At 52.3% G+C, this 23,483-nt stretch overlaps 1 protein-coding gene across 3 annotated transcripts; it reads right to left on the bottom strand.

Annotated features, from left to right (window-relative positions):
* Nucleotides 1–300: 300 nt before the first annotated feature.
* DNAJB12 (DnaJ heat shock protein family (Hsp40) member B12) lies at nt 301–22,697 on the bottom strand. 3 transcript variants are annotated; one of them, XM_023737698.1, is made up of 9 exons: nt 21,579–21,711; nt 11,013–11,193; nt 9,626–9,771; nt 7,379–7,564; nt 7,168–7,247; nt 5,986–6,095; nt 4,432–4,604; nt 3,800–3,945; nt 301–2,737 (listed from the first exon to the last, which is right to left on the bottom strand). In XM_023737698.1, the coding sequence occupies exons 1-8, from the start codon at nt 21,709–21,711 to the stop codon at nt 3,824–3,826; spliced, it is 1,131 nt and encodes a 376-aa protein (XP_023593466.1). In that variant the 3' UTR covers nt 301–2,737; nt 3,800–3,823. The 3 variants fall into 3 exon arrangements, with proteins under 3 accessions (XP_023593466.1, XP_004383305.1, XP_012412973.1); XM_004383248.3 differs by having other exon boundaries at nt 2,212–2,737; nt 3,794–3,945; nt 21,579–21,734; XM_012557519.2 differs by having other exon boundaries at nt 2,631–2,737; nt 3,848–3,945; nt 21,579–22,697.
* Between the last annotated feature and the right edge of the window lie 786 nt (nt 22,698–23,483).

Here is a 23,483-nt window from a genome sequence, read left to right as displayed (position 1 = left end):
CGGAGTCTGTCCTGCCCCTTTCTAGCTTCCTGAACTGTGCCGTGGGGGCAGGAGGGTGGGGTGTGTGAATGGGGGGATGGCTGGCAACACCTCTGCCAACTGCAGTTAACAAGTGGCAGCTTGAGCCCGCCCCCGCCCCCCGCAGCTGGACCAGGGCAGGCTGCGGTAACCCTGGGTGGGGGCAGCCAATGAGCTCCTGGGCTGCGGTGGCACCACCAAGCAGCCCGCCTGTCTTTGGCTGGCGCGGTGGCGGGAGGGGCCTCGGCCCACCAGTCAGGGCCACCGGCTCTGTCTCTGGGAGCTGGGCAGATCTGCTGCTCCATTCACGGGAAGCCCTACTTGGGCTGCTACATTTTTAACTTTTCCGACCTGCTGCGGGCGGAGGGCGCACCGTGGGGGTGGTGTGAGAAGGATGGCCTGGAAGACCACAGCCAGAGAGGGAAAGAAACTCAGGGAACTTTCCCTTGCTCCCACACGGTATGCCCTGGGTCTCGTAGGAGCGGCTCCAGGCTGGAGAGGGGGGATTCTGAATCTGTTCTGCTCACACCGACTCCTCAGGTACACAGGAAGCCTGACAGAAACAAAGATGGAGGAAAGAGTAGGAACAGGGGAAAGCAAGGTTGGTGGTCGTTGTCCAGGTTGCCCACCAAGACTGGGGTCAGGGATCCCTGGCCCCGTCCTACTCAGCTCCTGTCCGACAGCCACCCATGCCCCTTACTCTTTGCTTGGATGGAGGCAGCCCTGGAACAGCACTTGAGACCAAAGTGGCTGTCAGCTAGGGCAAGAGGATATTTGGACTTGTCACCAGAACCTCCGTCACCAGAACCTCCCTGTGGCATGGGCTGGACAGTGTCAGCAGCAACAGGCACTTGTGGCCCCCACCTCAGCCCCCCTGCTCAAAAGACCCACCACAGCCAATCACATACTAAACATATATTTATAGATGTACAATTTCAGAATTCTAATTCAAGAAATACAGCTTTTCAGGGGATCCATTGGGATCTGTGTTCTTATTGCACATGGCTCAGCCCATCCAGGGACGTTTACCAAGACCAGCCAGGCGGGGTGGTGGGGGCAGAGCACCAGGGCCACCGCGGGCCTCACTCAGCCCTCGTCCAGTTCTTACCAGCTCTCGGGGCCAGCGTGGCCACTTCATCACAGCACAGGACCTTGTTTAAAAAAGATTTGACATTTCCTTACCAAGCTTCCTTTTCCCATCAAGAATCCTATTTGTTGGAGATTTTAAAAAAAAAAGAGCCAAGAGAAATTGGGAGGATAGTTATCACCTCCTGGCTGGCAGCTTGGGGAAGTAAGGCTTTGGAAGATGGCAGGCTCAATGACACACCCACCGCCAGAGGAAAATTCGGGAAAAATGGAAGTTCCAAAAGACCCGGTATAAACTGTGGAGATAAACACCACCACCCTCCCTTCCCCAGGCAGCAGCTGCTATTTTGAGAAAAATCCTCATCTGAAGGCGAGAATAGGAAAACCATTCTGCTCCAGGTACACCCCTCATCCAACGTGTGAGAGAAGGCCCTGGTGGAGTTGCATCCATGGAGGGTGAAGACACTGGTGGCCGCAGGCATTTACTTTTCTTCAGGAAGGAGTCGGGCTGCTACCCTGGGGTCCTGGGCATCACCTGGCTGATCCATGGAGGAACAGCCTTCTGGAGTCCTTGGTGCAGACTTAGGAAAAATCAGTGGCAACATGGACTTGTGCCCTGGGGCACCTATAAGGCAAAACCCACTTAGGGACTAGAAGGTGGGGGAGGTGGCTGGGCAGCCTAGTCTCCCTCTCTGGACCCTGGTGTTCTCTGCTGGCATTGTCTTGGAGACTCCTGGAAACCAGGGCAAAGAGCCCACCTGAGCTTGCCAAAGGGAGGGGCAGCTTGAGGTGGGCGGTCTCACTCCAGCAGGTCCTGTCTGTGGCAGCTACTGTGACCCAATACTGACCCAGTACCCGCCCCCAGGGGCACCTTTCTCCCCGACACCCTGCTCCCCTCTAGCTTGACTGTAAACCTGGTAGCCTTCAAAGTTTTCATCAGATTTATACTATCATGATTACTGCTGCCTTTGAAAACAGGCTCGGGAAACGTTCTACGACCTGACTTCCCTTAGGCTGTCAGCTGTGGCTAAGTTGGGATTTTGACGGATCAGGCTGCCTTCCCCAAACAGGCCTCGCTTTCTAAAACAGGGAAGAAATCTGCTAAACAACCAAATCCCTGCATAGTTTAAAAAGTAGACTATATATATATCTTTATATATGCCTATTTACATATAAATAGATATACATATACATACACGTGCATCTATAAATTACATTCTAAGGAGAGGCTTCTTTCCCCCTTTCTATCTTTGGCCAAGGCCTCCAACTAGCTTCTACTAGAGGTGACAGTGACTCCTGAGAGGGGGGAAGAAAGGCAGTGACCACCCCCTCCCCCAGCCATTTGCTGCAAGTTTCACATTCTACTTTTGTTGCCATGGTTTCTGTATCCTAGGAGAGAGCGCTGTGGCGCTGGGGCCTTGCCAGTCCTGGGAGGAAGGGAAGCAGCCCCGTGGCAGGCCTTCCTGTCCGTCCAAAGAGCCATCTGCATTTACTCGGGGAGAGAGAGGGCAGTTGTGCGGTGTTCGGCCTCCAATTCCACTTTAATTTTTTCTTTTTATGTCTTTCCTTAAATATACAGTCCATCACCTTGGCTCAGTGCATGTCACCACAAATTCTCCAGGGATTTCATAGTCTGGGAAGGAGAAGGGAACGGTTAGCTCGCACAGGCAAGCCTGCTGCTGTGTGCTGCCAACCTCACCCCTGCCCCAACCCTCCACCTCTCAACCCTTCTCCTGAAGGCACTAACAAATGGCCCCAAAGCATGGAGTCTGTGGTGGGATCTGTGCTGAGGGGACCAGGCAGAGGAGGTGGGCAGGGTACCAATAAAGAGAAGAACCTTTTGGGCTCTGCCCACACTCCTCTGGGCTTGGTCCCAGCTGCCCCCTCTGGCAAATACTGGGAACAGGGCCCACCACCCACGCGGAGGGGGAAGGAGGTGGGTAGTCTGCTACCAGCAACTTTCGTTTTTCCCCGCCCCTGCTGTACTGAGCAGCTCAGCACCGACCCTGAACTTGTAACTGTCTGTTCCCTTCCTCAGACCACAGGCGAGATGCTTGGGCAGGGCCGGATGCCTGCGGCTTCCAGCCTGCCAGGTGCTGTGGGCATTCACGGGTGTCCTGGTCCCACCAGAAGGGAGCAAGAAGGGTGCGCAGGTCTCTTTGCCTCAGAGTCTGTCGGTTCCCACCCTGCCCGTTATCAGCTGCCCGTTCATCTCATTCCATGTCCTCCTGCCTAGGAGGACAGAGGGCCCACCCGTTCCCACGTGGTTCTCCCGGGTGTCAGGCAGGCAGTCTGTGTGGGCACTATCTTGGGCCCAGTGACCTTTGGTGGCCTAAATAGCAGGGCACAGACCAGAGTGTGCTGCGCTGGTAACTTGATGGCTGAACAGATGGAGGAGCCACGAGTGGTCTCAGCAACAGTCTGGGGCTCCCCATTCTGCCTGGCTCCTGGGCACCCCGCAGCCCCAGTCAGGGAGGAGGGGTGAGGATGGGTGGGGGAGTATCACCAGAGGGCTGAAATAGACCTCAGTTTCCAAGTAGGCCCAGAGCTGTCTGTCTCTGGAGACTGGAGGTCAGGCTTGGGACAAGGAGTCTGTGCCATAAATCACCAGCACTCCCCACCCCCCACCCTTATGACCAGGGCCAAAATCTGCCAGGAGCTTCAGGGCAGAGGAGGTCCTGGTTCATACTTGGACCTCGGTGGCGTGGCTGGCCCAGGATTATCCATGCAGGGAGGCCTGCACCTCTGACAGTCGGTTACAGCTTGGGGTGCCCATCTTCTGTGCTTTGTGGTACATGTCTGTGTCACCGAAGTAGCGGGCCCGGTACAGCAAGCCTTCCTCTGCAAAGCAATGGGGCAGGGTCAGGGCATAGCTGGCACATCCTGAAGGCCATTGGGCAGCCTACCTGGGCCTGCAGGGGAGGATGGGAAAGGCTGGAATAGGCCCAGGAGCTTGGGCAGAGCTGGCCTCCCATTGGGGAAGACCCTGGAGGAGCAAAGACAATAGTCCTAACTTGGGAGGGGGATGGAGGCCCCTTTCTACAGACTCTAGGTCAGGCCAACCAAGGTAGATCTGGATGCCCAATCCAGGGCATTGAGGACACCTGCACCAGTCTGTCTCCACATTCTCACCTCTGGGAGCCAAGGCTGATGGCAGTGATTTGTGGGAACCTGGGGGAAATGCACAATGGACAGGTGGCCCCTGGCTCCCAGCCCCAGGGAAATGCAGGCGTGGAGCTCAGGGCCCACAAATCTCTGGGCGAGCAGGGCTTTCTCTGCTCCCTGCTCCCAAGCTTTGCCACCTCCACCCTCTTCCCCCCCACTCACTTTGCTGTTTCTCCTTCCAGCAGTTGTTTCGTAGGTTGGCGATATAATCATCTTCCACGTTCCGTTCGACTGTTTTGAGGCTGGAGCCTGTGTACTCCTTGGAGAAGGAGTCCGCCACGTAGTAGATGACGTTCAGGTGGTCAGTGACTCGCCTGTGGACGTGGCCCACCGACCTGGCCAGGAACAGACCAGGCACAAAGTGGGCCCAGGTCCCCAGGCCCAGGGCAGCTCTAGGGATGATGGGGCCCAGGCCAGGAGGTGCCACACAGTAGATGATTTTGATTTCCACCCACTCTAGAACAAGAATGCACGTGTCTCCAAAAGAGAGGGTCTAAAGAAAAGTCAGGGTGCCTCTCCTCTTAAGTGGCCCAGACTATGGCAGGCCCTTCTCTCAGGCTCTGCTCCCCACATCCTGACCCCAGGGCTTGGGGGAAAAGCCTCTTTCTGAGCAGAGGCCTTGGTCAGAGAAGTGCTTCTGACAGCCATGACGTGAGCTCCCTGGGCCTCCATTTCCTCACTCGTCCCCTAAGCCAACAGCTGCTGAGTGTCTCCTATGCAGGAGCTTCCTGTCCAGAGTTAAGGGGCTTAGGAACAAAATGACAAGAAGGGTTCCAAGGAGTGGTATCCTCCCAGCTCCTGGGTTCTATCGTCCAGCTCCGCCCACAGCCTCAGAGGCTGTCAGAGTCTCAGCACGCAGACAGGAGGCAGTGTTCCGGGGAGGGCGACCCCTGCCTCCCCATAAAAACTACCGCCTCTCCTCTCTCTAGCTGCAGAGAAAAGGGCTGCTGTCAGGCTCCTGGGAGCCTGCAGAGGGTGGTGTAGGTCCCACGGACCAACCCTGCCCCCTGCTGGCTGACAGTGATCCTGCCAGGCTCCCACAAATAGAAGGCAAGCACCCACTCTTCCGTATCAGATGCTGTGCCAAGTGCTGGAAATCAGCGAGGGGGGCTGATGCCCTAAATGGTGAAATAACTTGCCCAAGGTCACTACTGGCAGTCGAGACAGATATCCATTCCACGAATGTTGCTGCGCATTTCAAATGAGCCAAGTATTTTATATGCATTAGTCATTAATTTTCACAAGCACGTAGCCGCTATTATTCCTATTTTATAGATGAGGAAACCAATGTTCAGAGAAGCTGAGTAACTTGCCCAGAATCACACAGCTTCTTAGTTAGTGGAGAAGCTAGGATTCAAAGTCACCCTGTTCTGTCTGACTCTAGAGCCCCCAACCAAGGAGCAGATAAGAACCTGGGTGTGTATGTGTGTGTCATGAAGCAAAACCATATGTATGCAAAATTGTGTGTATGTGCATTGTTCTAGGGAAAAGGCCTGTAGCTTTTGTTTCATTGTCTTAGGGGACTGTGATCCTAAAAAGATTAAGACCCTCAGCTCAACTGGGAAAGCAAATTGGGTTGATTCGAAGCTGGCTGTCTGCATTATGATCATGAACCTGCTGGATCAGGATAGGAAGGAAGGCCCCTCATGGACCGAGATTCCAGAGCCCCTTGTCTGCCCACCGCCCCAGCCTCCCCTCCCGGCTGCAGGTACTCACGGCCTTGGGCTTAGGCTGTAGGGTGGACTGGAGACCATGAGCTGGCTGAGAGCTGACACGAGGATCAGGATGAGGATGGGCATCAGCTGGACAAACACCCCCAGCCCGCCCTGGAGGAAGAGCCAATTGTCACCGAGGTGGACCTAGCACCAGCCAGACTGTCACCAGGTGCCCCGTCATCACAATGGGGCCTAGGTAGCAGGAGCCCGTTGTCACAGGCCACACCACCACTCTCTCCCATCCTCCGCAGGTCCCATTAACACAGAAGCTCCTCCACCTGCCAGCTTTCCCAGATGAAAGCAAAACTGCAACCTGGGCTCCATAAAGAGGGGAGATGGGCACCCACACAGTCACTTGTGTGAATACGCTGAACGACCAACAAAAGTGGCTGCCTCCAGGAGAACGGGGCTTTTTGAATTCGGAGCCACAGGAATATGTTACCAACTGAAAAATTACCAATTGAAAAATTACCAATTAAAAAGCTAGAAATTAATACGTTTAGTCACTGTGTGATAATCTGTGATTAAAATAAAACTTCTGTATGTTAAATACACACAAAACAAGCAAGTATAAAAAGTGAACAAATAAAAACAGACGGCCACGTTGTCAGAGCAGATGGGACCCCTCTGCCTGCTGGACTGACTGTAAGCCCTCTGCAGCCGTCCAGTGTTTTCACTGGGGCAGCCGGCCGGTATTCAGTCTGTGGTACACGCAATGCATCTGAAGCACTGGCTTGTTGTATGTTTTGTACACGTTTTTTAAGAGTGCCGAAACACAAGAAGAGTTAACGACGTTGTCATCCTTGCAATTCTCTCATGAAGTTTAACTTTCCATTGCTGTGAGTCCAGTCGTTGCTTGGAAAATGTCACTTTGGCTTATAAACAATGGGACTGCACAAAAGCCATTCACAATGGAGCCTGTCTGTGGGTGGAGAAGTTTCTGCAGTACATTCCCCAACAGAAGCCATCAAACCCCACTCCCGTGGGCATGCAGAGGGTGTGCCCTCTGGTGTCCCGCAGCAGAATGGCAAGTGGGCCAAGATGGCTCTGTAGCTGAGAGCTGCAGGGGCACTGCGGGTCCCAGAGTACACAGCATGGAATGCAACTCCCTCCGCCAGGCCCCACACCCTGCACTGGGGTGTGGCACCCTCCCCCAGCTCTCCCCAGCGCCTTCCTCACTCACGTCACCCTGGTTCTCTCTGCGGTCCTGCCTTTGCTGGTAGGTATAGCGCATGCGGCCATTGCTGTAGACATGGACATTACCTGGGGGTCAGAGGGACTGAGTCAGGAGTTGGGGCTGCTGGGAGAGGGAGAGACGGGCATCCGATGCCCCACCATCATCCCCAGGAAGGGAGTCAGCCAGACCTGGCTGTGGGGAGGGTGGAGGCACTTACTAGAAGGGAAGCCACCGCCAAAGAACATGTTGAAGAGGTCTTCAGGGGAGATGTCGGCCTCAAAGCCACGATGGTAGTCCCCATGGCCGTGGCCGTGCCGGGCCGCCTGGCTCTTGTCATCACCAAACTGGTCATACTGCTTCCTTTTCTCAGGGTTGCTAAGCACTGCGTAGGCTGTGCCGATGGCTGGAAAGGAGGCAGAAGGTCAGGCCTGAGGACACCAGGGCTGCGGGTGGATGCTCCCAGGGCAGCCACACACTCACTTCAGGCACCCAAGTGATGTAGGAAGCAGGGTCCTGGGAGCCAGCGGGAAGGTACGGGGACAGAATGTCCCTTGCTAAGCCTGGGCAGCCCAGGCTAGGTGGAGGATCAACACTCTGGCTCCCTGCTCTCCACCAAGTGAGAATGGTCGAGCCTCGTCTGTGAGCCAGGCCCTGCACAGGTATCAGCTCATCCACACCTAATAGCAACCCCATCTCCATTTACCAATGAGAAAGCCGAGGCCGGGAATCCAACCCCAGTCTGTCTGTCGCCTCATTCCTCTCCCTTGAGGTGCCCAATGGGCTGGGGCATCCCTTCTGGAGGTTACCATGTGACAGACAGACACAGGATGTCCTTGTTGTAAACTGGAGAGCAGCAGGACCTGCTGGAAAGGGTCCTGCCCTGGGTTCTAGTCAAGGCCCCCATTGCTAATCATGTGGCCTAGGTGAGTCGCCTCCTCCCGGGCCCAGCTACTGTTCCTCTGCCTGGCCTGCAGCCTGCCCATCAGAGCTCCTGGGCATGAAGCCTGTGCTGCAAAAGACCTCAGCTCTGGCTCCTCCTCAGTCTCCTGCTCCTTTGCCCCCAGGACCCACTTTCTCAGAGGAGTGGACCAAAGCTGCATCTGCTTCAGAGCCTGCATGCTTGGGAATAAGGAGGGCAGAACCCCCCCTCCCATTGTGACAAGGCCCCAAGGCCAGACCTGGCCTCTAGGTGCCTGTCAGACCAGGGGCAGCTGCAGGGAGAGGAGAAACATTAGCCGTGGCTACCTTCCCTCCCTCTGCCATTCCCCTTCTCCCTCAGGTGTGGCTACCAGGCAGCAGGGGGAGATACTGCCTGCAGCCTGGTAGCCACCAGGGACCAACCGAGAGCAGCCCGGAATGGAGCTCCTGGGGAAGGCCCCGAGGAGACAACACCCCAGGTTCTTGGCCTCTGCCTCAGGTCTGGCCTCAGGCTCCCCACCTGCCTAAGGTCCTGGCCCCTGTTCTGCATCACCCTGCTCAGGCTGGGTGGGGCTAGTCACCCATGCTCTATCTCCTGGGGGAGGTGAGCCTAGGCCCCAAAGGCCTCCAAGAGGACAAAGTGGGAATGAGCAAAGGAAGAGAGGTCTATGGGAGAGGTTGGACGGCAGTGCACAGCCACACAGGACTGGCACCTAGTTGGTGCCAGGTGAGCCCGACAGGTTAAATGAAAACATAAATGAACAAAAGGTAGCCTATGGTTTCAGCCAGAACTGGAGCACCCATCCCAGAACCTAACAGGTCTAAGACCAGAGAGACTGCCATGCTCCTACTGCAGGCTCCAAGTGTGTGAGTGACTGAGTGTGTGTGAGTGTGTGTGTGAGAAAGTATGTGTGTGTGAGTGTGTGTGTGCATGGGTGAGGGTGTATGTGTGTGTGTGTGGGGGGGTGAGAGACAGTATAAGTGTGTGTGTGTGACACAGTATAAATGCGTGTGTGCAAGTGGTGTGTGTGTGTGTGTGTGCGCATGTAAGTGGTGTGTGTGCGCGCGCATGTAAGTGGGGTGTGTGTGGGTGTGTGCGTTTAAGTGGGGAGGGGGGAGGGGGGTAGGGGGAAGTCGGCTGTGCCTATTGGTGCTGAGGAGGCCACCAGGCCCAAGGCCCCTGCTCTGGGGCTGCCCTGCCCCTCAGCACAGGGAAACGGTTACCCAGACGGGCAGCTACAAGACTCCAAGATGGGGAAGTGCAGATGGGTGAGCCTAGGGGCCTGGTCCTGCTCCTCTCTCACTGTGCGAGCCTGAAGACAGTCCATCAAGGGGGAAGGGGGTGCAGGAGTGGTGCTATCTGAGCTCTCACAGACTCTGCACAGCAGAGGGGGCTCCTAGGATCTTCTTCCTGGGAAGCAGTTCCTGATGCCACGGGTCTCAGGCCCAAGCTCACTTTCTTCTGCTCCCCACTTCCTGGGAAAGCTGTCTTGGCCCAAGGACAGGAGATAAAAACACCAAAGTGACAGGAAACAGGGTGGCTTACCTTTGAAAGCCTCAGTGGCTCCAGGCGCGTGGTTCTTGTCTGGGTGGAATTTGAGGGCCAGTTTGCGGTAGGCCTTCTTCAGGTCCTCCTCGGAGGCCCCTCTGCTCACCCCTAGGATCTCGTAGTAATCTTTACACTGCTTGACCCTGGGGGAGGGAGAGGAGTGTGGTGGGGGGGCGCCACCTGGGCCCAGATCCGTGCAGTGAAGAGGGTGAGAACAGCATGGGGCACACAGCTCTGGGCAGGCTGTGAGGGGACCACAGGGCATGGCGGTTCCTTCAGGTCAGCCGTCTGACCTCTGGGACAAGGAGCCACTGTGACCTATGACTGTGACGGAGAGTCCCACAGAAACATCAAGAATACATTTAGGATTTAAGAAGGGGCAGCTGTTTTTGTCAGGCAGGATCATTTCTCCTCTGCCAACAGGACCCTCACTGGATGCAATCTCAGGAGGACTGCCAACATCTGTCAGTCAGGGGACACCTCCCCAAGTGGGATGTGGGACTCAAGCTTGGCCAACTGTCCTCTCTCCTGGCCACCTGACCTCGAGTGGGTGGCAGAAATGGCAGGTGTCTGTTCACCTGACCACAGGGCCCTGAAGAGACTCCCATCAAGCCTTACTCCTTGGGTCCCTGGAGACACTTGGTTCTTGGCCTTTTCCAGGCCTTCCCAAAGTCCCTATTAGGTCAGCTTCTTTTGCCTATGACCAGAGAACCCTGCCAGGTTAAGGGGAAATGTACATATGGTTTATGCTCTTGTACCACACTCCACTCATTCTGGTCACACACAGGCTTGCTTGTGTCCTCCCCAGCACCCAGGACAATGTGAGAAGGGCTGTGGTGGGACTCCTGAGGCCTGCTCATGGGGAGGCTGGGGAAAAATGAGAGCCAGGAGTATCTGCTCCTGAGAAACCTCGGCCGACTGCTGCAGGCTCGCTGCTCCCACAGGGGCCACCCACCGCTCAGAGGGAGAGCTCGCCTCCTGTCTCCGCTCCACCCACCCAGGCTCTGGTCTGAAAGGGTCTTTGTTGGGGGTGGGGCTGTGACTTGGGGGAGCATCTGGAGGGGAGACCAGGCCCCATCTCCATCTGACAAACAGCGCTGTGTAAACAGGCCAGGCTGGCCGCAAGAAAAGCTAGCAGTGTCAGCGTTTTCAGCCTCTCCTGTGGGCTGTCCCGGCAAGGCGGGTACCAAAGTTCCCACACTGCACCCAGGGCCCTTTGGGAAACAAAGCGTGGTCACGGTGAACCCAGACCACTTGGACCTTCTCCAAGGCCCCCCAAGCCCAGATCACAGGCAGATCAGAGGTGGAGGAGGGGCTGCAGGACGCCTTCTCTGGAGCCGAAGCTTCCCCCCAACACCAGACCCCTGCTCAGCTGGCCCCCTACCTTTTCACGGCCGCTACTTGTTCTGCAGTGTAGCCTTTGGTGCTCTCTCCACCTCCAGCTTCCCCGTTGGCCGAGGGGACCTCGGGCCCACTTGCTTTCCTGCGGGTTGCACAGGTCGTGCCTGTGGGTTGGGGCTGGTCACCGGCGGGCTGTGGTTTCTGACTGAGGGACTCAATCAGCGCTGTGCAAGGCAAGGAGACTATCAGAGCTCTGCTCCCGCCAGCCCACAGCCCACGGCATCCTACCTGCTCCTCCTCCAACCACGCCAGGGGCTCTTTTCCTGGCTGGGGGCTGCTGATGGGATACCCCCGTTCTCTCAGAAACAAACCATTAGCCTCCAGTAGCCCTCCTCCACTGAGTGCCCAGATGGGCGAAGCACCTAGCATGGGGAACCCCACTTCGCAGGACCATCTGGTTCAGCTGGGACTGGTTGGAAGGCTGCAGGCCTTTGCTGAGCTACGAAGAGGAGCAGGTAAATCAGTTTGCCCCAGAGGACGAGGGATGGAGTGAGAGTCAGAAAAAAAATCTGCTGTGCTCACTACCTGTTATTTTCACATTTTCCAAATAGCTGGCCATATCAAAATGTCCTGCCTCAATGATTAGGGTCTATACAGGGCATGAGCTGTTACCCTCAGACAGGGTCACAGTTATTCAAACCCTTGGTTCCTGCTGACTCTCAATGAAGAAGGGCCCGAATCTCTAGCAGGAGTCCCCTGTGTCCATTTATTCCAGGCACAAAATCAGTTCTCAGAAAACCTCAGTCATGCCTGGGGCAGTGTCCTAGGTGGTAAAATCCCAAAGCCCTTGGCAGGCTCCTGGAAAACCAGGCATTTGAGTTACCACAGGGACCCAGGGCACTTCTGCAGGGAAGGATGCAGACTGCCTGGGCTTGTCCCCTACTGGGCTCAAGTCACGTGCTGGTGTCAGACACACTTCTCCTGTGACACACCTGGCTCTCACCTGAGAGGCCTAGAACAGGGCTCGCTGGGAGCAGAGAACTGGGCTCACGTGGGCCCCAGTGTCCCAAGCCACTGCTGCCTCGGCTGCAGCAAATTCGCCTGATGTGAAATTCACACACAGGAGCCGGGAGTTACGAGATTCCAAGATAGGTAGGTATTCTTATCACCACCCCATCGTAAGGAGGAAGGAGCTGTGGCCAGGGCTCAGCCACCTGCCTGAGCTCTTCAGCTGGGGAAGTGGCCGAGCAGGTATGTAGACCCAGAAGTCCAGCCCCAGGGCCCACGCCCTTCACTACGTCACAATCCTGGACCACAAGAGTCTGAGTCCCTTCCAGCCCAGTCATTCCTAGTACGGAAGACAAGCTAAGCAGAAAGCCCAGGTTCTAAATCTAGCCGAGGTTATGATCTTGGAGATCTAAGAAGTCAGGTGAACTCCGGTTTCCTCATGTTGGTGGTATGAGGGTGAAGTGCAATGATTTATAGAAGCACCTAGCACAGGGTCTGACAGAGTAAATGTTCCAAACGAGTAGCTGCTCATGTTATAACATGGCCTATGAAGTGGGTCCCCCGGCAGCAGACTGTCTAGGGAGGTGAGGAGACAAGGAGGTGTGCGTGGGGATGAGGAGGCTGGGAGCACCCAGGCTCAGGAAGGCAAAGCCTCCACACCCTGCAGGCTCTGGACCCAGGTGTCACCAGATTTCAGGCTGCCCCAGACACCAGGTCCATGCCCGGCACCGAGGGATGGAAGAAACCAACAGATGAAGAGGTGCCGGTCGAAACAGGACAGAGAGAGGAGCCGGTCTGCTGGTTTCCTGGGGCTTTTAAAGAAGTTGCTTGTTGCAGTTTCTCTGGAAGCCCCACTGGTCGAGGCTGAGCCTGGCATTTCCTACGGACAACAGGACCAGCCATCCAACTGCCACAGGCATGTAGGAGCATCAGCCAGGGGACAGCAAGGGCTCTCTCCACTGCCTCTCAGGGAAGTTTCTGGAAGCTTTTCATTCAGGTACGTGGAGTCAGCCACTCTAATTCCCCTACCCTGCAGAAAGAGTCCAAAGGGGAATGGACGTGCTTTGAGTTACCCAGAAGCTCCCTGCTTGAGTTAGAAAGATTTCTGGTTACTGGCATGCAGGTCTCCCCTGTGGCCTGGGCACCCCCACATCCTGTGGGATGTGATGGCCTCATCCTGACTCTTCTGGCACAGTAACTGACAGGCAATGTCACAAAAGGAGGAGGAGATAAAACCACTTAATGTGGTTCTGGAGTTAGACACACCTAGCTGGGTTCAAGTCCTAGCTCTGCCCCTTCCTAGCTGTGTGACCTTTGGCAAGTTACTTAACCTCTCTGAGACTGTTTCCTCAGCTGTAAAGTGAGTAGAGTGCTTTATCTCATTATATTATTGAGAAGATGGCATAAGAGAATGTGCACAAAGCATGGTGGTGATCACTGTTAGCACTGTCATCTGTGCCTGAAGCCACAGGGCTGTGTCCCCAGCTGTAACAAGCACTCTGCGATTCTGGCCCATTGTTGCTGCTTGCCCAGAGCACCCCATGGAATCAGCCACCATGCTGACTGCGGGCAGCTAGCATAGCTCTGCTGCCCAAAGCCTAGCTCAGGACGCAGGGCTTGCCTGGAAGCTTGGCCCCAAGCAATGGGTTAAGGACCAGGGAAGGGGCAGGCTCATCCTTTCCAGGCCAGTGGGAAGGTGGGGAGCTACCAGGTGAGCCAGTGGCGCAGGGTGAAAACCTCAACGGTGGAAGGGGCCTGTTTCTAGAGGCACTTCCCAGGAAAGCGGGCAGTTTTTTTTACATTTTGTTTTTGTCTCTCTCTTTTTTTTTTTTGTGCATTAGATGAAGGTTTACAGAACAAATTAGTTTCTCATTAAATAATCAATATACATAGTTTTGTGACAATGGTTGCCAACCCCACGACATGTCACCACTGTCTCCTTCTCGACCTTGGGCTCCCCATGTCCATTTGTCCAGCTTTCTTGTCCCCTCCTGCCTTCTTGTCCTTACCCCTGGTCTGGTGTACCCACTTAGTCTCATATATGTGGCTGAGCTACGTGTATTACTGTTCGTTTTATGGGCCTGTCTAGTCTTTGGCTGAAGGCTGAACCTCAGGAGTGACTTCAGTACTGAGCGAAAAAGGTGTCCAGGACCATATTCTCGGGGTTTCTCCAGTCTCTGTCAGACCAGTAAGTCTGGGTTTTTTTTTATGAGTTAGAATTTTTTTCTACATTCTTCTCCAGCTCTGTCCAGGACTCTCTATTGTGATCCCTGTCAGAGAAGTTAGTGGTGGTAGCTTGGCACCATCTAGTTGTGCTGGACTCAGTCTGGTGGAGACTGTGGTAGTCGTCCATTAGGCGGGCAGACATTTAAAAAGAAGGGAAATCAGTGGAAGCGACCAAAGCCAGGGTGGGAGAAACGGCAGCTGAAGCAGAGGTGAGAACATTTCTACGGCCAAAGCCACCAGGGGCTACCCCTCCTCCAAGAGACTTGAGAGTTAGACTGTCAGGGTTTAAACCTGGCTCTGCCACTTGCTAGCCGGGAAACCTTGGGCAAGTTACTCGGCTTCTGCTGGCACAACTGCATCTCCCTCATATGGGCAGAATTTTTAACTGTTTTTTTTTTAAGGGCTGAGGAGTCCCTGGGTGGTGCAAATGGTTAACATGTTCAGCTGTTAGGTTGGAGGTTTGAGTGCACCCAGAGGTGCCTTGGAAGAAAGGCCTGATGATCTACTTCTGAAAAATCAGCCACTGAAAATCCTATGGAGCACAGTTCTACTCTGATACACACAGGGTCACTGTGAGTTGGAGCTGACTTGAAGGCAATTGGTTTTTAATAAGGGCTGAAAGAGTAAATGGGTGGGCACATGTAAAGAACGTAGCACAGTGCCTAGTAAATATGAAATGCTCGTTAAGCGTGGCCTATGATTGTCACTTTTGTTCTCAGGCAAGCTGTTGTGTTTCCAGGCTCTGTCCGTGGACCTGTAGCGCTCAGAGGGACTCAGGAAAGGGAGGAGAGCTGGGGCGGAGCCTGGGACTGGAGACAGATAATTCTAATTAACTCGGGATCTTGCTAAATTATCTAATTCCTCAGTGAAGACATGACCCCTGACCTCACAGCATTGTTGTGAGGGATAAATAAGATTCAGGGAAACAAGGTGAATGGAAGGGTTAAGCATAGCGTGGGGTTCACAAAGATTGGCTGACATTAAAGGACGATCCTGGACTTCACCAGTACCAGAACACCTCTCACTCATACACCCTGAATGTTGAAATCCCTCAGCAGCCGATCCTCCCCCTCCCACACCTTGTCCTTCCCCACCTCCTCTGGACCCCAGAGCTGGCCATTTCATAACATCTCAGGCAGCCTAAGGTGTAAGCGATCATCTAGGCCAGCCCTCTCTTTGTACGCTGGGGAAACTGAAGCCTACAGAAGTTCCCATTGTTGTTAGGTGTCTCTGAGTCCGTTCTGACTCATAGTGATCTTGTGTACAACAGAATGAAATGCTGTCCAGTCCTATGCCATCCTCATAGTCGTTGTCATGCTTGAGTCCATGTTGCAGTCACTATGTCATTCCATTTTCTTGATGGTCTTCCTCTATTTCACCGACCCTCTACTTTACGAAGCATGATGTCCTTCTCCAGGGACTGGTCCCTCCTGATAACATTTACAAAGTATGTGAGATGAAGTTTCGCCATCTTGCTTCTAACGAGCATTCTGGCTGTACTTCTTCCAAGACAGATTTGTTCATTCTTCTGGCAGTCCATGGTATATTCAATATTCTTCGCCAACATCTTAATTCAAAGGCATCAATTCTCCTTCAGTCTTCCTTATTCATGGTCCAGCTTTCGCATGCATATGAGGTGACTGAAAATATTATGGTTTGGATACGGTGCTCCTTAGTCTCAAGGTGACATCTTTGCTTTTCAACACTTTAAAGAGGTCTTTTGCAGCAAATATGCCCAATGCAGTAAGTCATTTGATTTTTTGACTGCTGTTCCATGGGTGTTGACTGTGGATCCAAGTAAGATGAAATCCTTGACAACTTCAATGTCTTCTCCATTTACCATGATGCTGCTTATTGGTCCAGTTGTGAGGATCTCTGTTTTCTTTATGCTGAGGAGCAATCCATACTGAAGGCTGTAGCCTTTGCTCTTCATCAGTAAGTGCTTCAAGTCCTCTTCACTTTCTGTAAGCAAAGTTGTGTCATGGGCATATTGCAAATTGTTAATGAGTCTTTCTCCAATCTTGATGCCACGTTCTTCTTTTTTTCTCAAACTATTTGCTCAGCATACAGACTGACTAAGTATGGTGAAAGAACACAACCCTGACACACACCCTTCTTGACATTAAACCACATGACATCCCCTTGTTCTGTTAAAACAACTGCCTCTTGGTCTCTGTACAGGTTCCTCATAAGCACAATTAAGTGTTCTGGAATTCCCATTCTTTGCAATGTTATCCATAATTTACCATGATCCACACAGTTGAATGCCTTTGCATAGTTAATAAAACACAGATAAACATCTTTCTCGTATTCTCTGCTTTCAGCCAAGATCCACTTGACATCAGCAATGATATTCCTCATTCCATGTCCTCTTCTGAGTCCGGCTTGAACTTCTGGCGGTTTCCTGTCAATGTACTGCTGCAACAGATTTTGAATGATCTTCAGCAAAATTTACTTGTGCGTGGTATTAATGATATTGTTCGGTAATTTCTGCATTCAGTTGGATCACCCTTGGAATGGGCACAACTGTGGATCTCTTCCAGTCAGTTGGCCAGGAAGCTGACTTCCAAATTTCTTGACACAGACAAGTGAGCACCTCCAGTGCTGCATCTGTTTGCTGAAATGTCTCTATTGGTACGCCATCAATTCCTGGAGCCTTGGTTTTCACCAACGCCTTCAGTGCAGCTTGGACTTCTTTCTGCAGTACCATCGGTTCTTGATCATATGCTACCTCCTGAAATGACTGAACATCGACCAATTCTTTTTGGTACGGTGACTGTGTATTCCTTCCATCTTCTTTTGATGCTTCCTGCATCGTTCAGTATTTTCCCCACAGAATCCTTTAATATGGCAACTTGAGGCTTGAATTTTTTCTTCAGTTGTTTCAGCTTGAGAAATTCTGAGCATGTTCTTCCCTTTTGGTTTTCTAACTCCAGTGGCCATCAGGCTGCAAGGCACTGGAGAGAAACTCCCAGACAGAGATTGACTGGCTCCACAACCCCTGCTCTGTGACCTCTCAGCTTAAAGCCCAGCTACTGCTCCGCACAGCAACTGTCCAGCCCTCAGTGCCTACTTGTCCCTCCTCTTGCAGCAGGAGTTCCAAGTCCCCTCACAGCCTACTTCACTGAGAAGGCCAACCTGTGAGGTCCCTCAGTCCTTCAAGGTTGCTCTGAGCCTCCTCTCATCCTTGACCCTTCCCTCTGTCTGTCCTTCCACTTCTCCAAGACCAAGCTTCCGTCCATGCTCTTGATCTTCCCCTCTTATTTCTTCATTTCTCTTCACTGCGTCTTCAAGCTCTCCCTCTTGTGGCACCTTCTGATCACTTTTCTGTTCCATTACTATCCTCCCTTTTACCACCAAATATGGGTCCTTTACGCTCCCAGCCTCTATCTGCCAGTTTGTCATACTGTGGTGGCCTCAGCATTGCTATGATGCTGGAAGCTGTGCCACCAGTATTTCAAATACCAGCAGGGTAACCCACGGTGGACAGGTTTCAGCAGAGCTTCCAGACTAAGACAGACTAGGAGGAAAGGCCTGGTGATCTACTTTTGAAAATTAGCCAATGAAAACCTTATGGATCACAACAGAATATTGCCTGATACAGTGCTTGAAAAGAGCCCTAGTGGCACAGTGGTTAAGCGTTTGGCTGCCAACTGAAAGGTCAGCAGTTCAAACCCACTAGCCACTCTGTGGGAGAAAGATTTGGCAGTCTGCTTCCATAAAGATTACAGCCTTGGAAACCCTATGGGGTAGTTCTTCTCTGTCATACAGGGTCACTATGAGTTGAAATTGACTTGACAGCAATGAGTTTTTTTTTTTTTAAGTAGTGCTGGAAGATGAGCCCCCTAGTTTGGAAGACACTATAAATAGCCAAAACAATGCCAAGCATACCAATGATCATGAATATGGTGCAGGACCAGCAATGCTTCTTTGTTATACCTAAGGTCGCCATGAGTCAGGGCCAACTCAACAGTAACATTCTTTCCTCAACCTTCTGAGGTCTGGCTCAACTCACTCTCTCAAACACACACGTACACATGCACACCTCTCCCTCTCATCTCTCTCCCAACTCTACTGAAAATGCTTGATGAAGGACAGCACTGACCCCCAAACCCACAACCACCCAGTCTCACCTTGTCCTTTCCCCACGTGGCCTCTGCAACATCTGGCAGTGCTGCTCACCACCTCCTTCACACTCCTCTCCACGGCTACCGAGCTGCCCTCTCCTGGGATTTCTTCTTCCTCTCATTGTGCCATCTCACTCTATTGCTTCCTCTGCTTCACCCGTTGGCTAAGGGCAGGGGCGGCCCACAGTTCTGTCCTCAGTAACCTTCTCTACATTTTCTACACTTTTCCAGTGACCTCAGCCATCCACAACCCAATGGGCTCCCCCAAGCTGATGGCAGCAGACTTCCACCTGGAATCTGGATCTCTCTTTTCAGCTCCAGACTGACAGCTCCTCTTGACTGTCCCACTGGCACCTCCTACCCTGCCCATCTCTCCTCACCTTCTCTTCCCACCCCAGCTCTTCATCCTTGGTTTCCTCCCAGTCACAAAAGCTTGAATTCTGACTTCTCCTTTCTTTCTCCTTGGCTCCTCTCCCTCACACTAATGTTTAGCACCTCTTCTCCAATGATCTTATCCTTATCCATACTTCCTTGTATCAGGCCCTCATAACTTCTAACTCACTCAGTGCAATAGTCTCCCAAGTGGTTTTCTGCCTTGACTTTATCTTCCCTCTCATTACCTTCATGCTGTTCTTTTCTTGAAATAGTACCTTACCTTACCCTATTCCTATCAAAAACATCAATGGCTTCCTCACTAAGTATACAATAAAATGAAAATATCTTTGCCTGGCAAGGCTTTAATCTGGTCTCATTCTACTTTCCAGCCTTTACCCTCTCTATATACAAACTACCGCCTCCACTGTCTCCAAATCTTGCTACACTCAATCCCCTGCCCCAAACCTTTGTACAACTTCTGGCCTCCATGCCTTTTCCCAGTATGCCCTTCACCAAGTCTCCTATCTTCCTTCAAAGCCCAGGTGAAATGCTGCCTCTTGTCCTACTCACAGAAGCCTTCCCTCATTGTAATCTACCATTATTTTTATGCCCTTGTTAGAACACTCACTACACTGCTTATAATTTAACGTTCAGGAACCTGTCCCTGGCCCCCTGTGGTGTCCCCTCCACCCTAGCAGACATAGGCAGGGAGGGCAGGGACTGGACTGTTCATATCCATCCATTAGTCCCTGGAATCTAGCACTGTGCTTAATTTTTGTTGAGTCAGTTGTTATCTTCTGCCTTGAGATATTATTTTTTTCTGTAAGTTTATCTCCTTCACTAGCTAGTAAACTCCTTGAGGCGAGGGATCACACCTCACCAATCCCCATCCTGCTATCTCGATTAGCACCAAACAGAGGATTTTGCAAACAAAACAAAACCTCAACAAAAGTCTGTTGTACTGCCTATGCATCTGGAATGAGCTCAAACGCAAAGCATCCAGTAGACAACCACTTATATTTGTTAGCCAAAATTTCCCACTCCCAGGCCTAAACTAACCCCAGGTCCTTATCAGCAAAGAGCAGGGCTGCAAATGGCACAAGGTGAAGATTACAGACAAGGATAAGGCAGATACTCTTTCCAGAATAGCACAAATATGACAAATATGCAGCAACTGACTCTTTTGCCTGAGCCCCGGGGAAGACTCCCATCCAACCTCCTGAACTGGCCCAGGAAACCTGCTGACAGGAAGACCCCCACAAGCCATGTACAGTCAAGTGTCACCGTCTCCTTCCTGACTGCCTGCTCATGGGCCCCCAGCAGCATCAGACAGCCAGACAGAATTCTGACAGCTGGAGGGCCCCCACCCCACCAAGCTCCTCTCTTACAGAGTGTGGCTTCTTTCACATGGAAGCTCCTTTAGCAGGTTACCTGGGAGTTCTAGCAGGAACACACTAAAAACATCTCCAAAAGGAGGCAAACAGGCCACAGATCAACCTGCAGAGCCAGAGCGAGGAAAGTTCAGGCATTCCAGGCAGCCTCTTCTACTACTGACAATGACCCCCTTCCTGTCTTCTCAGTGGGCAGGGGTGGTTAGGAGACTGACTGCTGCTCTTCATTTCCATCCCATTAATTTAATAAACATTTATGGAGTCACACAATTTTTCAATCTCTGGCCGTATAATCTTGGGCAAGTCCCTTGCCTGAGATGTTTCTTCATCTGCAGAACAAAAATAATGATCTTTGCTCTGCCTCCCTGACAAGGCAGGCTCAAATGAGAAAACGCATGTGAAAGAGCTTTCTAAACTGAAAAGCCCTGTGGGTATTATTGCTGTTCATATTATCTGCACCAACCCTCTAATTGTTCAGGTGAGGAAACCCAAGCACAGAAAGGTCACATGGTAATAGGACAAGAACAAGGGTCTTCTGATCTGAGTACTTGGTTTACTAAAAGGTAATTGCAGGCATAAACCCTCTATCTTTAATGGACTGATTCTTTTTTCCCCTCCAGCTTGTATTAAGAAAAACTTCTCTGCAGACTTAGGTTAAAGAAAAAGGGTTCCTGGGTAGAATGAAATGATGAGGAGAGATGACCCACTAGCCTCTCCCTGGTTTGGAAGCCTTCGGTTCAGGACCACTTGGCAGCTGGGGGGCTGCCTAGCCATCTATATGGCCGGCCACTGGTGACTCTTGCGGGCAAGGGTGGGATGGGGATAGCTGAGGCCAGCATCTCCGACAAGACCACCCGCTCCGAATCTCACAATCAGGTTAAGAGGCTCATGGAAGGAGTGACGGTCTGGTCTCCGGACGGGCCTTCCGAGGTGGTGGGGTGGGACGGGGGTAAAATCAGGCGCTAGTTTTGGGAGGGCGATCGCTGGCCCTTGCCCCGAAGACGGGAGGCGATTTTTCAGGGAGCAAAAATGTCGGAAGCCTTCCTTCTCTCTCTCTAGCACCCATCCTCTCCCTCAGAGGAGCGAAGTTTATTTTCCTGAACTATATTTCCCAGGCCGGCAACTGGCCCTGGGCCACCAAATGGCCCTTTGGGAAACGTAGTTCGATTTCGCTTCCAGGTAAGTTCCCTTGGCTCCCCCTGCCAGCGCCTGGCATTCTCGGGGACTCCAAATCCCAGAGGGTTCCACAAGCACCCCGAAGGATGAAGTCACAGACAACCCTGTCATCAGGTGTCCAGCATCCCGGAAAAGCGTGGGAGAGAAAAACTACACCTCCCAGCAGCCACGGCGCGTCTCAGTGCGCAGGCGTAGCCGCGCCCCACTCCCCCTCCCCCTCCTCCAACTGCTCCCGTCGGTCCGTTCCCGTATTCCCCACAAGCAGTTCTAATATCCCTCTGTGCTCCTAGGGCGCCTCACACTCACTGCGAACCCGCGGCGTCGGGTATAGCCGCTGCGCCTTCTCCAGGAAGCGGAGGGCTCGGTCGGGCTGGTTGCTCTGGATGGCCTTGAGGGCGATGCTAATACAGCGCTCGGCTTCATCCTTGTTGGATTCCATGGCGGAACCAGAACGCGTAACCGGGGAGGGGGAGGCCGGGCGAACGAACGGCTGCGCCAGCAGCCGGCGCGTCGCGGGGTAGGCCGGCGCAGGTTGATGACACAGTCTTCCGCCCCTCCTTTTCCGAGATTTGGGCGAGGGCGGAAGCTCTACCGTATGTCTCTTAAGAGAGTGAAGTATGGTTTATACGTTAAAGGTGCACGTCCACATTCCTGGAAACCAAAGGCTCATGGTCCCGGGGTCTTACAGTTAATGGATATGGTTGCACGTTGTTGGTAGTAACTATGCGCTTGAGACGAAGGTCATTTATTCATTCACCAGATATTTATTGCGTATCCACTATTTGCCAGACACTGTTGCATGCTGGGGATAGTGACAGATCTGTGTGTGTGTGTGTATAGAGTCAGACGATATGAAGAAAAATAAAGCAGAGTAAAGAGATAGGGAATGGAAGGTGCTATTTTAAATAGCCTGATAAGAGAAATCCTCTCTCAGAAGCTGTCATTTGAACAAAAATGGAGAGAGCAAATATTCCAGATGTGAATATCTGGAGGAATGGTGGTTCAGGCAGAAGGAACAGCAAATGCAGTGGCTCGGAATGGGAATTTTCTTGGTGAGTTATTACAGGATCTGCAAGGAGAATACACTATAGAAGCATATAGGATTCCATTATAGAGTAGAATCCACTTCTATCAAGGCCAGATAGGAATGGGCTCAAGAGGATGGGAGAAATGGGTTCGTTGTGGAGAGGAATGTGGGTCCCTGAGAATTTTTTTTTAAATGGTATATATTATAGGGTTCTATGATAGGAATTAACTGGGCAAGAAATTTTGGTAATGCAGGAAAGAGAGGCGACAATTACAGGAGTAGACGGAGGAGGTGGCATCTGGGGGACAGGTAGAGGAGATGGTCTCAGCCAGCCACATGGACAACTCATTGATTTCCAGGAAGGCAGGCAGTGTATATAGGTACACTGCAGGCCAGCTGGCAGATTTGGAAGTGGGAGCATGAGGATGTTCTCTTCAGATTGCTTTTATTTTTTCAGCGCAAAAAGCAGCAAGGCCCTACCACGTGCACACTCAGCCCTCCTCTTCTTGGCTATGCATTGCTCACTCCTCGGAAAACTTTCCCATCCAACCTTCCTTTTCACCCCCACTGTTCCCCTCAAGGAGCTCTGGTGGCACAGTGGGTAGTGCACAGCTGTTAACTGAAAGGTCAGTTGTTTGAAGCTACCAGCTGCTCCTTGGGAGAAAGATGTGTTAGTCTGCTTCTGTAGAGATTTACAGCCTTGGAAATCCTATGGGGCTGTTCTACTCTGTTCTACAGGGTCGCTATGAATCGGAATCGACACCTCGGAAGGGGATTTGGTTTGGTGGGGTGGTTCCCTTCCTACTGCAAACCCTTATCACTCCAAGCTGGAGTTATCAGAGTATCCTGGTGAGGAAGAAGACAGCCTCTCCTTAATAAGACATTGATACAGGTCAGTAGGTAAAGAAAGTTAAAGTCTCCACAAATTGATAGGGTTTTAATATGCTAACGGATAAACACTAGGACCCCTTTCAAGTAGCCTGAGGTTTGTTAACCTATGACTACAATGTCATAGGTTAAATATCACAAGGTCTTCTCTTCCATTTCCTGAGTATCATGAAGTCCCTCTTTCTCCTGACCACAAGGCACTTCACTTTGTGAAGGGGGTATTCATGTGTAAAAGCAAGCCTGGTATTTTGTTGTGTTAAGGAACTAGATCATGATTGCCCAGCTACTGACTGTGA

Source organism: Trichechus manatus, unplaced genomic scaffold, assembly GCF_000243295.1.
Source record: "Trichechus manatus latirostris isolate Lorelei unplaced genomic scaffold, TriManLat1.0 scaffold00106, whole genome shotgun sequence".
Classification (NCBI taxonomy): domain Eukaryota; kingdom Metazoa; phylum Chordata; class Mammalia; order Sirenia; family Trichechidae; genus Trichechus; species Trichechus manatus.
This window is presented reverse-complemented; position numbering and strand designations above follow the sequence as displayed.

Excerpts from the sequence above, each read along its gene's own strand:
- DNAJB12 (XM_012557519.2), bottom strand. The coding sequence starts at position 21,711 with ATGGAATCCAACAAGGATGAAGCCGAGCGCTGTATTAGCATCGCCCTC. Across the intron at positions 7,248-7,378 it reads TGGCGGTGGCTTCCCTTCTA|GTAATGTCCATGTCTACAGC; the intron begins GTAAGTGCCTCC and ends TCTGACCCCCAG. Across the intron at positions 4,605-5,985 it reads TACAGCCTAAGCCCAAGGCC|GTCGGTGGGCCACGTCCACA; the intron begins GTGAGTACCTGC and ends GTTCCTGGCCAG.